The sequence below is a fragment of the Dermacentor andersoni genome, chromosome 1 (genome assembly GCF_023375885.2).
Source record: "Dermacentor andersoni chromosome 1, qqDerAnde1_hic_scaffold, whole genome shotgun sequence".
NCBI classification, from domain to species: Eukaryota; Metazoa; Arthropoda; class Arachnida; order Ixodida; family Ixodidae; genus Dermacentor; species Dermacentor andersoni.
Window position 1 is genome coordinate 403,870,101 of NC_092814.1, and position 12,981 is coordinate 403,883,081.

The window sequence follows — 12,981 nt, forward strand, 5'->3', positions numbered from 1 at the left end:
TTCGCCGCTATCGTTGTGCTATAAGTGTAGCCTGTTTTTGTAGGCACAGGTTCGCCCAATAAAAGTTGTTTGTTCTTTACAGTATTGCTGCTGTGTTCTTGAACGTCACCACCACGTGACAATATACACCTACAAGCACATATCAATTTAGAAACAGAACAGACCACATACTCACCAGCCAGGAATCGAACCCGGGTACACTGCGTGTCAGACAGACATCTGTACCACTGCACTATATGCCACCATTTTTTTTCTTCTTTATTACATGGAAAAGAAAACTGAAGGTGTATAACAAAGCGGACACAACTACACACTGAAAACTCAGGCAAACACACACATGCATCCAACAAGTGCATCCAGTCTGGCGGAGGTTCCTGCACAGCGTACACACTTCTTACATACGCAGCACTTTCGCGAAAGAAGGATTTTGTAGTTCGCGGGCTTTCGGCATGGCGATCAGGATGTACTTAAACGCGTCCGAAAAATGTGTGTGCCTCCTGGAGTAAAAACATTTTTCTTTAAATTACATTCGGAAACACTCCCTGTTAAAACTTGGTTGAATTCGAGGGGTTGCTTTGTGCCGTGGTCAACAAACTGTCGGCTCTGTCCACGTGCCGAAACCATAGATCACTGTTTCATAGACTGTAGGGACGCTTTTTTCTTTTGGGACATTCTCCAACGGACGCTTAAAAAGGACATTGACATGACTCCATACTCAATTAGGTTTCTACCGTTTAAGGTTACAGGTGGTCCTCCCTATGGCACTATATGCCACCATAGCGATTAGCACTGAGTAAAAGGGTCCTAAAATATTTTGTGGGTTACGTTGAAATAGTGTACTACAGGTTCGGTAAGTGCTCTTAATATGCCAGTGCACAGTATTTTACAACCTATAACATGAGCATGTTTTATTTCAGCGCACTTTTTGAACAAAGCGCACACTGAACCCGCCACGGCAGTTCAGTAATTATAATGCTCAACTGGTAATCTCGAAGACGCGCGTTCGCTCCCGGCTGCGGCGACATTTCAATAGAAGCAAAATGCCAGAGGCCCGTGTATTGTATGATGTCATTGCACGTTAAAAAAAACCTCAATTCCATGAAATTTATCCGGAGCCCTCAGTTATGGCGTTCCTCATATTCTGACCAGACACGGGGCGTTATAAACCAAAAACCTCTCGCTGTTTAACAAGAAGCATTTTGCAACGCTTTCTTGCATTCACACGCAATATTTATTAAGGGGAACACTAATTTCAGTCGAAATAATTTTCGGCTTGAAGACTCAGTCCACAGAATCCTTGGTCCGGGTCCGTTCTCGTCTGAAGTGCGACCCTAAAATTACGAAAAAATTTCAGAAGGTGAAATTTTATCTTTGTTCTATGAGTAATAATAGAGACGATTGTACGTTATAAGAGTAATGTACGTTGAAGTTCTGACAACTTCTAGAGTCCATGTGGAAACACTTTTCGTATACTTTCTAAGTGGCTTACATCACGAGTGGAGTGTCACACAAATACATGATTTTGCATCACCAAAATATAGCATTTCAGCGTGCAGCCACCAACTGCACGAGAGATCGAAAATAAACTAATGGAACAAAATGTAACTAGAGTTTAGAACATCAGCGTACTTACTGAAGCAATCAGCGAGTGTTTCGCGTCTCCCTCTCAGCTCCTCATCAATGCTGGCGAAGTCCATATCACGACTGTACAGTTTTGTAACGAGCTCTTTAACTTTCTTCAGTCGGTTCACGATTTCGACTATCTTCTGGTTAAACCTTATCTCTGCTTCGATGCCAAGCTGAAAAGAGGAAGCGCTATTTCAGTTCATCATTACATGCTTAATTTCCCCTTGAAAGGTGCGATACTAACAATTTCTTCGTTCAAAAAAAAGCTTGGCAGCCGAGCGGGTAGGTTGGCCTTGCGCATCTTGATAGTGCTGTGCAACAGCACCACCATTCTTTCTTTGTTAAAAGGTCCTGTTGGACCTGAAGCCTTCCCAACTGCCTAGAAAAAAAAATAACTAGTTACCGACTCTTCTATTTCGAACGGCACGGCTATTTCAGAATTCTCAACCGAAATCCAGGTCCAGATTTAAATTCGTATTATTGGTTTCTGTCCTTAGTTCGCTGATCGCAAAGAGCCATTACAGTATGCATTGAGCATTATGCAGTGTTCAGCTGCATATATATCACAATAAACCATCCGTTTCAATGATTGAGTCTTGCGTTCTTATTGGGTTGGAAATGCTGGCTGTCTCCGGCGTTTACTCACAATCTGTATTACACTCATCAAAATAGCGATTACTTTTCTTTAAGATTTAGAAGAACTTGCATTTAAAGCGTCTCTCCCACACAAATTTAGAATAGCCTGTTGAGTATACATACTTCCAGTTCTATCGACGCAGATTCGGAGTCGATTAACTGGGGCTCTAAGGACAGAGCTGCGGCCTGGAGTGGAGCCTTCTTGGAAGCTTCACTTGCTTCTCGTCGTTGTGCCCTGTGCCGTCTTGCCTCCGCAAGCCGCGACAGAAATACAGCCTAGGATTTGAACAGTTTCGCATTGATAAGTACATTACAGTAAACATATTGTTCGCCAAGATTTACATTTGGCCAATGCTCAGATAAATCTCTTCAATGCTATTCAAGCTGAAGCAATGTTAAACGCACCTTTGGTCCTTTTGTACGTCCTCTTACGTCCTTGCGCGATTTTTCCCAAAGCATGTTGGGATACATATTTGCGAGTGTCTCTCCTAACGCAAAGTACTTCCATCGACGTAGGGCAGTATTTTTGTCCTGAATTGCATTGTTTTCACTGAAACAAAGTGAGAAGGTAATACTTTCGGCTTTATTAATTCCGTGGAAGAATTTTGCCAAGCTCGAAACAGGTTACATGTAACTGCAGCGACGACACGTTTAGTTTTAACCGTAAAAGTATAGATAATACCATTACATATAGAAACGCAAGCCAGTACTTGCCGCTTTCATAGACTTCCTTTTCAAGTAATACTTGAGAAACAAACAGCCATGCCTTAGTGTATTACTTACTCGAGAAAATGAATCAGCTCATGGCGAAGTTGTTTCGACTGTTTGCGGTGTTGTTCTTCCGCAATTTCCATTCCATTGAGCAGTGGCTGAACGAAAGCAGAAAACTCGGGCAGCTTGTCTACTGACCAGTGAAGGCTTGCCAGAGTTTTCTGCAAGGAATCAGAATCACAGTCTGTTTCACTTGGTTGAAAAAAGCGTTTATTCGATAACATGTCTCATCTTCATTAACAACAATTTCCTTTGCACAAGAAATATAGCACCGCTGCGACTCATGTCGTCAAGAGACATGTGTTCAAGCCTCGGACGCGAGGCTAGACATCTCGTAGTTTTTTGAGCATGCAAAAACAACACATCGAAACATTATTTTCCTCCTTTAAACAATCACGAAATTGCTATGTTAAGTAGAAGCAGCTGAAATTTTACACAATTGGTTCCTTTCTCCAAGCATCTGCAGCTGTATAACATCGTATAACCGCACATGTATATCACGCAATAACCACAAAAAATATCATGCGCTCCAATGAAATAACAAAGAGTACGGAACTCGACATACCAAAGCTGACAGCAAAATCTATCAATTTTTATACATGGTTGTATTGTTTTGCATAGCGGTATTCTTCTACAGTGACTGGAGATATTTATCCAACTGTGCACGGCGAACTTCTGTTATTCTAGTGAATCTATGTGGGAAGCAGTGTAGATACTTTGGGGAATTAAATATTCCTTATCCGTTTCGTACACGAACACAGGCCACGGAAGCACCGAGCTGGCAGGAGTAGTTACAGTTTCGTGACAAGTCCCCTTCCCCAAAAATGCGTTAACTTCTTTCACAACGCCATGTTGCTCTGTACCTTGAATAATAAAAATATATGAGCTTCAAAGGAAACTATGTTGAATATTCTACAAAAGCATGGGTTCCGATTGGCTGTACCACTGAGAACTTCGTCACTCACTCTCAGCGTTACGTTCCATGCGCTCAAACATTCAACGCAGAGGGCAACCTTGTCGGCATCACAACGAGGCAGTCCATCTTCACAAAGTTTTTCATCGAGGACATAGGGAGCATCACGGACTAAGCTTAATTTATTAGTAGCATACCCTGTCCTTGGAGTATGATCGTCGTTCCAAAGAGCATGTGATGTATTTGTCTGAAGGAAACCACTGGCAGATAACGGCAAGTTCTTGAAATAACAAATTTTGTTTGACTTAGGGAGAGCATTCTTCGCTTCCAATCGCATAGTCCAGTGATGGCGGCCCGGGCGGGGGGTTTTAATTTGTTCGGCAATGTGCAGAAGCATGTGTAGCTTGGGTAACATTGCTTCCCCTTCATAGCATTTTAAGAACATTTCCTGTTGGTCAGCAATCAGTTCCTGTAAGGCGCCAACAGCCTCTGCTGTCAAAACCGGAGACAGTATTATTTGAGTAATCTGCGCTAACCGGACAAGGCTGCGCACACGCATTGAATTTTTGGGCAAAAAAGATGCCAGAATCAAGGGAAGGTGCAGGATTAGCACCAGCGATGCACTCGCAGAAGTAACAGTTAGATCCCGCTCAAACATCCTCGGCTGGTCACTGGTGCTTACCGCTCGATGAAAACTGAACGTACTTAGGGCGTCATTCAATTCTTTGCGAGAAAACCAGGCTTTCTCTTTCACCGCAGTTTTCAAAAAAAGTGCTATTTCTTTCGGTACAATCCCCTCTAGTAAAACATGCATTGGATCATACAAAATGTCTTTTGTCAAAAGAAAAAAAGGAATAGAGGTCAACATGGACTCTCCATTTATTCCAAACTCCTTGGACAGCTTACTTCGAGCTGCAGCGCATGTACTTTCTTTTAGCTGCTCCATCTGTGCAATTGTCTCGCGTTCGGTCCTGAGAATGCATTCTCCATGCCGACTCGGCCGTGCATAGTCGGCCGTTTGCACCAGACATGTGCGGCAGGAACGAAACACTGCATGGCCAAACGATTCCTTAAAACCAGCTAATGAATGGACAGCCAGAGCGTCGCCTGTCAAGGTCATGAGAGCACCAAAAAACTTTTCCGTGCCCCGGTTTGTGCGAACGTTCATCCCTTCAGTGCTTAGAGCCTTTAGCACTGTCGTGAAATTATCAAAAAATTCCAGACGTGCTGTGTGTTGTTTGAAATGGGAAGTGTAGCCAACTCCTAGCAAAAATATGTTGCTTAGCTTGGAGCGTTCATGAGGTGGGAGATATAGAAGCGATAAGTAGAACATACTAAGTTTTCCTCGGCTTCCTCTCTTCATACCAATAGGATTCGCTAATTCAATGTCGTCGTAGTAGAGGCTAAGCAGGATAATATTATTTTGCTTCTGAAAAATTGGGTGGGAACGAAATCTACTACCATCACAAAAGTCTTGGAGTAAAGAATTATGCTTGCTTTGACGAAGGTTTCTCACGTGGGTGACAATCTCCGGGTGCTTCAAAAGATTGGCTAGAAGATTCTCAAGTTTTACAATGTATGCTTTTTTTGTTCCTTCGAGCTACACTTCAGTTTAAGGCACGTATATGCCAGCGTTCTCGTAGCAACGCTTCCGAAGCCTGTCTGTTTTAATATTAGCTGTGTCTATGGGAAATTCAGCTACGGCAAACATATTGCTTACTTCTTGAACGACGTCGTCAATGCATGTTTTCGGACACCTATGTCGACCTTCTAGTCGCCGGCACAGGCCCAACATCATACTGGATCACATACTGGATCACGATCAATTATTTCACCATCTGAATGAACTGCTTTCCGTGGCTTATTACTTTCCGAATGTTTAATCTTACATCTTCTGTGGTGCTCCTGATAATGTTTCAGAAAGAAATAATTACTTCCACACATGCTGCAGACAAATGAAGTCACAGTGCCATTATGTACAGTTCTCGTATGTTGTGCAAACAAGCTGAACGTGGTACAAAAAAATCCACACTTCGAGCAGACATGCTGCCCTTCTAAACCGGCTGAAATATTTCTCACTCTATCTGCGCCGACGTCCGAAGTTTCAGCTTGGTCGACAACTCGCTCGCTGGCAGAAGGCGTGTTACTCGGCTGTGGGTCTGCGTTGTTGCAAAAACCAAACAGATCTTTAGGAGCTGCGGTCTGGTCAAATCGGTATCGTCACTGCTAGGTACTGTACTACCTTCGGCACTATTTCCGTTCTGAACATAAATAAACATGCTTTTTAGATAGAATATCATGTTTAGATAAAACATGATATTGAGGATGTTTTAGATCAAGTATATTTGCTGCGCCGTTTGAAGCCATTTCTTTCATTTAAGATACGTCTGAATACATGTAGTGAGATCGATTCGGTCTGCCAGAGCACCTGTATCGAGAGAACGTCTTGATGGGCTAGTAGGTAGCTGTTCATTCTACGTATTAAAAGGTACCATAAAAATAGACACAACATGAGAAAAGACAAACGGACAGGGCATCATATTATCAAGGAGGTATGTCCAAGGTGGCTTAAGGCTTCATTGTACTTCTGCCAATACGCCTAGATCTGTACAGAAAATTTTGTGCTGTTCTTGCTGTTGGCGATGCGAGTAAAAAGAAAAAAACTTTGAAAAAGGAAGTCAATTATTCGACTGTAATTTGATACAATTTTCATGGGTAATTGAGCGTCTGTGATAAAATGAGCTAGCATTTGAATACCGAATTAGTCCATCGATGTAGCTATACAAATTTCAAGTAAAACGCACCAAATGTTACGCTTATAAAATGAATTGAGCTCCAATCTGCCGTTTGGCAGTGTCTACAAACAATTATCAGCACAAAATGGTTGTTGCACCGGATAATTACGTAAGTATGACTGGCTTGCGTAGTTTGAGTTCAAGGGGTGGCTAACTCTAGAAATCTTAAAAGAAGCTGCTAGATTTGCAACACCTACCTTTAGATCGGCGAGCTGCTTCAAGCCCATCCGTGAGACGGGCTGCCTGACTTGCGATTGGAGACGACGTCCGCAGTTTGAAATACCGCATACCGGATGATCCTCCTCCCCATCTGCAGAGAAAGAAGAAATCAGACTGATTTATTACTTTCTGAGATGTTAAGCTCCGTGAAGTACAGTAGCATGTAAAACTAATTCTAATGCCTTTTGATTTGAATGCGGCATTGAAAGCAGTTTCACTATGGCCACGTGTCATAACTTTCTCTGGGCTAAGACTAACTTCACGGGAAATATATGGGCAGAGGTGTCGCATTTACTCAATTACAACAAGCGTTTTTTTTTGTTCTTGAAAATTTTTGTTGCTTGAAGCCATCCCCTGCGTTAAAGACGAATAACAGAAAAATTCAGATTTCGCGGGACCACAAGAACTCTCCGAATTATGGTGGTGGGAACAGGGTTCGCTCTCCAATAGTTATGATTATACTGTGCGGGAAACTGTGGGGCGGCATACGCTAAAACTGCGCGTGAATGTCGATCTCAAGAACAGCGCGACACACCCAATGGCGGCCCGTGATGTACTATCACCTGCGTCCGAAGCGAGCGTTTAACAGCATAGCGCGGGCTTCCGATTATCTTACGCCTGATAAAGCTGTTTGCTGACCGCAGCAACGAGATTCCGTTGAAGTAGAAATTGCACGTTGTTACTTGCTATTGCTCCCGTTTTCTGCAGGGCGTACTCTCGTCGCGGAAGCAAAAGAAACAATAAAAGCGGCTGAAAGCTCTTGTCATACTTTGCCAGGATGCGCGCAGCTTTTTACTCGCATATTCGAAACTATCGTGTCCATATTCGCGGTGCACCATGGTTGAGTACCGCACAATCGTTGTCACGCTAAATTCGAGTAAATATGTGCAAGTACATCAAATGATTACCAATATTTGCGGCCCGGAACTCTTGCAATGATTCTTCTGTTTGCGTGCTGCATGTTGGCAAGGGCTGCTGGCCTGGGACTGCACAAGAATACGTTGCAATAGTCGCATCAACACTGATAAGTAATCCAGAAGTGGGAAAACGAGAGAACGAAATAGGACAGAACAGGAGGTATGAATAAGTCTAAGAAAAGGTTTTTTTCTTGTGCGAAAGCATCAAATGTCCCAATGAGCGAAAACACCTAGATTCTGTAGCAGCAAAACCGCACGCAAATTCCAATTGACAGCGATGCTACGTGACGAGCGCACCTCGGTGGAGCAAAGCGGGCGAAACATCCTTGGTGGCCCACGCTGCTTCATCGGTCACTCGTCGTCGCAGGTCGTTGGTGGCATGCGGCGTTGGCACCGTAAGCTGCTGTTGCTTGCTGGGTCCGGCAGCACACACCGCTATGGTATGTGCTGCCTGCACGTACCCGCAAAAATAAACTACTCGAATTTAATCGCAAAAGTCACTAAAATAGCCCGCAGCAAATCTCGAAAACACTACTCGCAGCGCGAAACCAGAAGGAAGACTCAGCGGCGTTCAATTGAACATTATTGCTTTCGCATTCACAACTCATAAGAAGTGCTTAGTTGTCCTCGGATTTATTTTGCGTTCCCACTCTCACATGGCATGATTTTAGCAGTGCGACGCACTAAAGCCGAGAAAGAAAAGGTAGCAGCGTTCGTGTTTGTCCTTTTGCTGAACCTTGATACTTTTTGCACTTTCGTACGTCGCCCTGCTAAAACCACGCCATGACCTACATCGCTATTCTTATCCAGTCTTCCATGTAACCAACATGTAAGTCACCTCATTTGGGTCTGCTGCGTACCAACCACATATTCAATGTTGTCATTGGCCTCAGTCGCTAGCAATGGACTGCGTCGTTGATAAAGCTAACGGCCCTCGTCATGTGACAGCAGTGGTATACCATGGGCTTTGAAATACGTTAGGGCGGTTACGCGTTAGCGACTAAATGAACGGCTTTTTTTCTTTTCAGAATTCGTAGCCTCCCTGACAGAGCAGAAAACTAACGTTATAACGCTTAAGAACACATTTAGATTATGCATATCTATTATTCGAAACCACACGTACCGCTATTTCGTTTTTAACTCAAAGCGCCTGCCTAGCTCGGGTCACATAAACCTAGAAGCTGTATATAACAAAAGGCAGACAAATTCAATAAAGGCACTTACCCATACGAGCATGGTGAACCGGGCTATGCCCGCAGTATGCACACCAGGATGCTTGGTACGGCGCTGCCGGCTGGTGAGAACCATCAGTAGACCGGAAATAACCGTCGCACTCACAGCTGTCTTCAAAGTTGCAGCGTCCCCGCAAGACGCCTTTTACGTCGCAAGACGAAAACATATTCCTCTATAAAAGCGCGGCCCCCCTTTAACAGAAGAGGCACCTACAGTACGTTGAATGTGAGACCGAAACCTTAGCAACAGCGTTGCAGCCAATTCGAGCCGCGTGCACTCAGTCGCGTTCGATAGTTTGCCCTTCAACGTGTGGCACGTCAAACTAAACGCTATCGCTTTTTGAGCAGCAGGCACACCCTTTCACTTCGGATCTACGGCGGCAGCCACCGGCAACGCTGCGCTGACACAGCAATTGGAGACGCGTGAAAACGCTCGGTCACCATTCCTAATATGGCTGACGAAGGCGCATTATCGGCGCCTATGTACTAATGGTATCTTCGACTGGTCGCCTGTATGCCCCGAAGCAGAGTCGGGTAGAACGGTCGTTTCCCGAGCTCAAAGGCAGGGGACAAGCGTGCAAGCCGAACGTACGACTCGCTCTCGGAGGTGGAACTTGCTGATGCGAAACCACGTGACTACTGCCAACGTCCGATGTTTCGCCTGTCCAAAGCTCCCGGCGCTGCCCGAAAAATCGGCGGACGTGCCGGCGGGACGAAAGTTCGTCGAGACGCCAGCATGCAGTGGCCTAGGTTGCCAAGGTTACGGTGGGCCGTCGCCAACAGCAGCGACGCGGCGCTGCGATGACGTTTCAATCTCGATGACTGCTCCGACGACAGAGCTCGGAGCGCCTCAGAGCGCTCCAAGATAGAGGAGAGCAATCGAGAAGAACCAGCCGAACGCAGGGCGCGCACCCTCTTTCAACCAGTCGAAGACAACGCCGCTCGCGAGAGCGCTCAAGAGTGCTCTGAAACGACCAGCCGAAGATTGCATAAGAACGCGACAAAAAGTGTACGTAATTTTCTTCAGTCCTGGCTAACCGCCCAGCAGCAGTCAAGATTTTCCAAGTCAGTCATATACAACATCCTTCCCTCAAGCAAATGCTGTAACGGTTTAAGCGAGGGCAAAGAATAAGTTTAAGTACCCCATTCCAAATAAGAGCAGCCAAAATATCTTCCAATGATATATTTTAGTATCCTACTTTTTTAAGGGCAACTAATACCGTTAACGTTTGTTACCTTCTGCCACAATTGAACCGTGATATAACAAAAGCTGTAGATAATACATTCTTATTCTTGTAAGATGTAGCTGCTGCTAATCACGGCTTCTGATTCAAAGGACTGAAATGTTCGCTCCAATCCAGTGGAGCCGCGCCAAGAAATGCACCGCATGGTCCTCGGCCGTCTATATTTGGGACAGGATCTACTGGCCGCATAATAACGTGCCGCATTCTTATCACCTTTCATATGCGTATCTTCACTGCTCTTTGTGCCGTACATGAATTTTTCACGCATAACCCTTCTTGCGAGGCCGCATATATGCCTTTAAACATGCGGCACGCCAATGAATACCACTTATATCCGGGAGCTTAACCAGGACATGACTAAGAGTGTAGGGTAACCCACGCGGCAAAGCAATTTTCTGCCAGAGGAGGTTAAGCTAAGCCGCTACCGTTGAGATATGAGCGTCGCTGCCCGTAGCTCCTCGTAGTTATTGTGAATCCCGAGGGCCGGCAGGCGTTCAGTAGAGGTTCCCTGTGGTAGGCCGAGAGCCGCTTTGTACGACGTTCTAATCAACGCATCCAAGGCCTTTAGTTATGTTTTCGTGGGGTCCTGGAAAGGGAGGCTATATGTGAGAGGACTTAGCACAAAAGCCTGAACGAGCCGGATCGTCTCTGTTTCCTTCAAACCTTTTCGGTATATATAATAACGCCCGACCTTCAAACATTTCCTCTTGCATACGACTGTTTGCCGACGATTGCGTTGTTTACTGACCGATTAATTCCATTACCGATCATGCCGCTTTGCAGCATGACCTTCACATTATTACCGACTGGTGTAACATATCGAAAATGTCTCTTAACCCTTACAAATGTAATATTATATCGTTCTCCCGCAAGCGCACTAGCTCTATATTCACATACACCATAAATAACACGAATCTGTCACGTACCACTACTTACAAATACCTTGGTGTAAACCTCACTAGTAACCTTTCTTGGTCTTCGCATATCACTACAATTTGTGCAACTGCATCTAAAACGCTTGGCTTTCTCAGGCGCTACTTGCAAAATTCATCTGCTGACGTGCGTAAATTAGCATACCTGACGTTCGTACGCCCGCCATTAGAATGAATTTGCATCCGCTGTATGGTCACCACGCCAAGAATATTTAATAACTACGCTGGAACGCATCCAGAACAGAGCTGGCCAATATAAAACTGGGAATTGTGATCGAAAGTTAAGTTATGGGGTTTTACGTGCCAAAACCACTTTCTGATTAGGAGGTACGCCGTAGTGGAGGACTCCGGAAATTTCTACCACCTGGGGTTCTTTAACGTGCACCTAAATATAAGTACACGGCTGTTTTCGCATTTCGCCCCCATTGAAATGCGGCCGCCGTAGCCGGGATTCGATCCCGCGACCTCGTGCTCAGCAGCCTAACACCATAGCCACTGAGCAACCACGACGGGTGCTTGATCGAAAGTCAAGTGCAACACAGATCAGGTTCGATATTTCTTTACAGCTGAAACAGAAATCTGCGGCAGCAGCAAAGTCTCAAATGAATAATGCTAAAAAAACAGCTATCTACGCCTTGATTGCCCGGCTGAACCCACGTGAATGCATACAATCCACCGCAACCGCTATATATGTGTGCCAAACGGGCGGGCAAGACACGCTCACCAGTTCAACGCGGCCAAAGCCTCCAACGCCAAGTGTGGCCAGCACTTCGAGATCGTCCAGCTGAATAGGCTTCACCTCGGAGTCCACTTCCAGAGCTTTGCTTGTGATCCTGAGCAATGGAAAGGGCGCGTGAGCTCGGCATAGTGTGTGCAAACTACGCGGACATGGCACTTCAGCGATGTGATGTTTAAAAGGGCAGTAAGCGGCATCTGTTACGTCGTAGTTTACAGCTAGAAAACAAACGAAGTACTCTGCGCCAGCAAAGCAAGCAGACGCTACTTTCAATAGTTTCGGTGTACCAACTAAATTTATATTTAAATGACGCGTATACTCACCATACAACGCAGAATTGGTGTGATATCGCAACCCACATAGAAAAGAACAAGACTAAAGAAATTAATTAATCAACACCTGGACGAGGTTTTCATCAAGGTCAGACGTCAGTGCAAATTGGTAGCACAAGACAAAGTGTAATCAAAGGAGCCGCTCGTGCCAAAATAAAGACAAACGTGTCTTACCAAAAAAGAAAAACAAAACAAACAAAAGAAGCAAAAAAAAAGGACTTACAACGAGTTAACCTTCTGGTGCGCTGTGATCTGGCTGTCTTTTTGTAGTATTGTTCTTTCGACTTCCCTAAATGACAGAATCTTATGAATTTTGCTTACTTTGTATCTTTTCCCAGATTTTATGATACAGCATTTGAGGTTTTAGGATAAGCTAGACAAAATACATGGACGATAGCTTCGTGCAAGCCCAATAGATGTCGTCGGCTTCGCTGAGCAGATAACCTAACAAGCAGGACCATCACCGAGGCTTCACTGGTGGCAGTGACGGCGCAGCAAGCACTGCCTCACGTATTTTTCTCTGAATATGCATGTTAGTTCTGTTAAATCTTGCCTAATTTTTTTGCGTGTGACCTGTTTGCTGTCGCTGCTGCCACAGTTTCTTCTTTCTTTTGTGCTCTTGTGTGTG

The 12,981-nt window shown here is 44.8% G+C and overlaps 2 protein-coding genes across 2 annotated transcripts in view; both read right to left on the minus strand.

The window, feature by feature from the left end:
• LOC126518611 (cGMP-dependent protein kinase, isozyme 1-like) overlaps positions 1-12,981 on the minus strand; it is a 648,418-nt gene that overhangs the window by 156,530 nt on the left and 478,907 nt on the right. Inside the window, exon 11 of the mRNA XM_050168386.3 lies at positions 12,010-12,118. Coding sequence (XP_050024343.2) covers positions 12,010-12,118 — 109 coding nt within the window. The remainder of the gene's footprint in view (positions 1-12,009; positions 12,119-12,981) is intronic.
• Positions 303-9,401, minus strand: LOC129381756 (uncharacterized). The gene is made up of 8 exons (XM_072285879.1): positions 9,102-9,401; positions 7,869-7,946; positions 6,939-7,051; positions 6,026-6,105; positions 3,046-3,194; positions 2,668-2,812; positions 2,386-2,538; positions 303-1,331 (listed from the first exon to the last, which is right to left on the minus strand). The coding sequence occupies exons 3-8, from the start codon at positions 7,027-7,029 to the stop codon at positions 1,185-1,187; spliced, it is 765 nt and encodes a 254-aa protein (XP_072141980.1). The 5' UTR covers positions 7,030-7,051; positions 7,869-7,946; positions 9,102-9,401; the 3' UTR covers positions 303-1,184.

What these genes read in the sequence shown, in the direction of transcription:
- LOC129381756 (XM_072285879.1), bottom strand. Translation starts at nt 7,029, where the DNA reads ATGCGGTATTTCAAACTGCGGACGTCGTCTCCAATCGCAAGTCAGGCA. An exon ending in AGCAGCTCGCCGATCTAAAG is followed by an intron (nt 6,106 to 6,938) that starts GTAGGTGTTGCA and finishes GCAACAACGCAG; the next exon opens with ACCCACAGCCGAGTAACACG. An exon ending in GAGCTGATTCATTTTCTCGA is followed by an intron (nt 2,813 to 3,045) that starts GTAAGTAATACA and finishes ACTTTGTTTCAG; the next exon opens with TGAAAACAATGCAATTCAGG.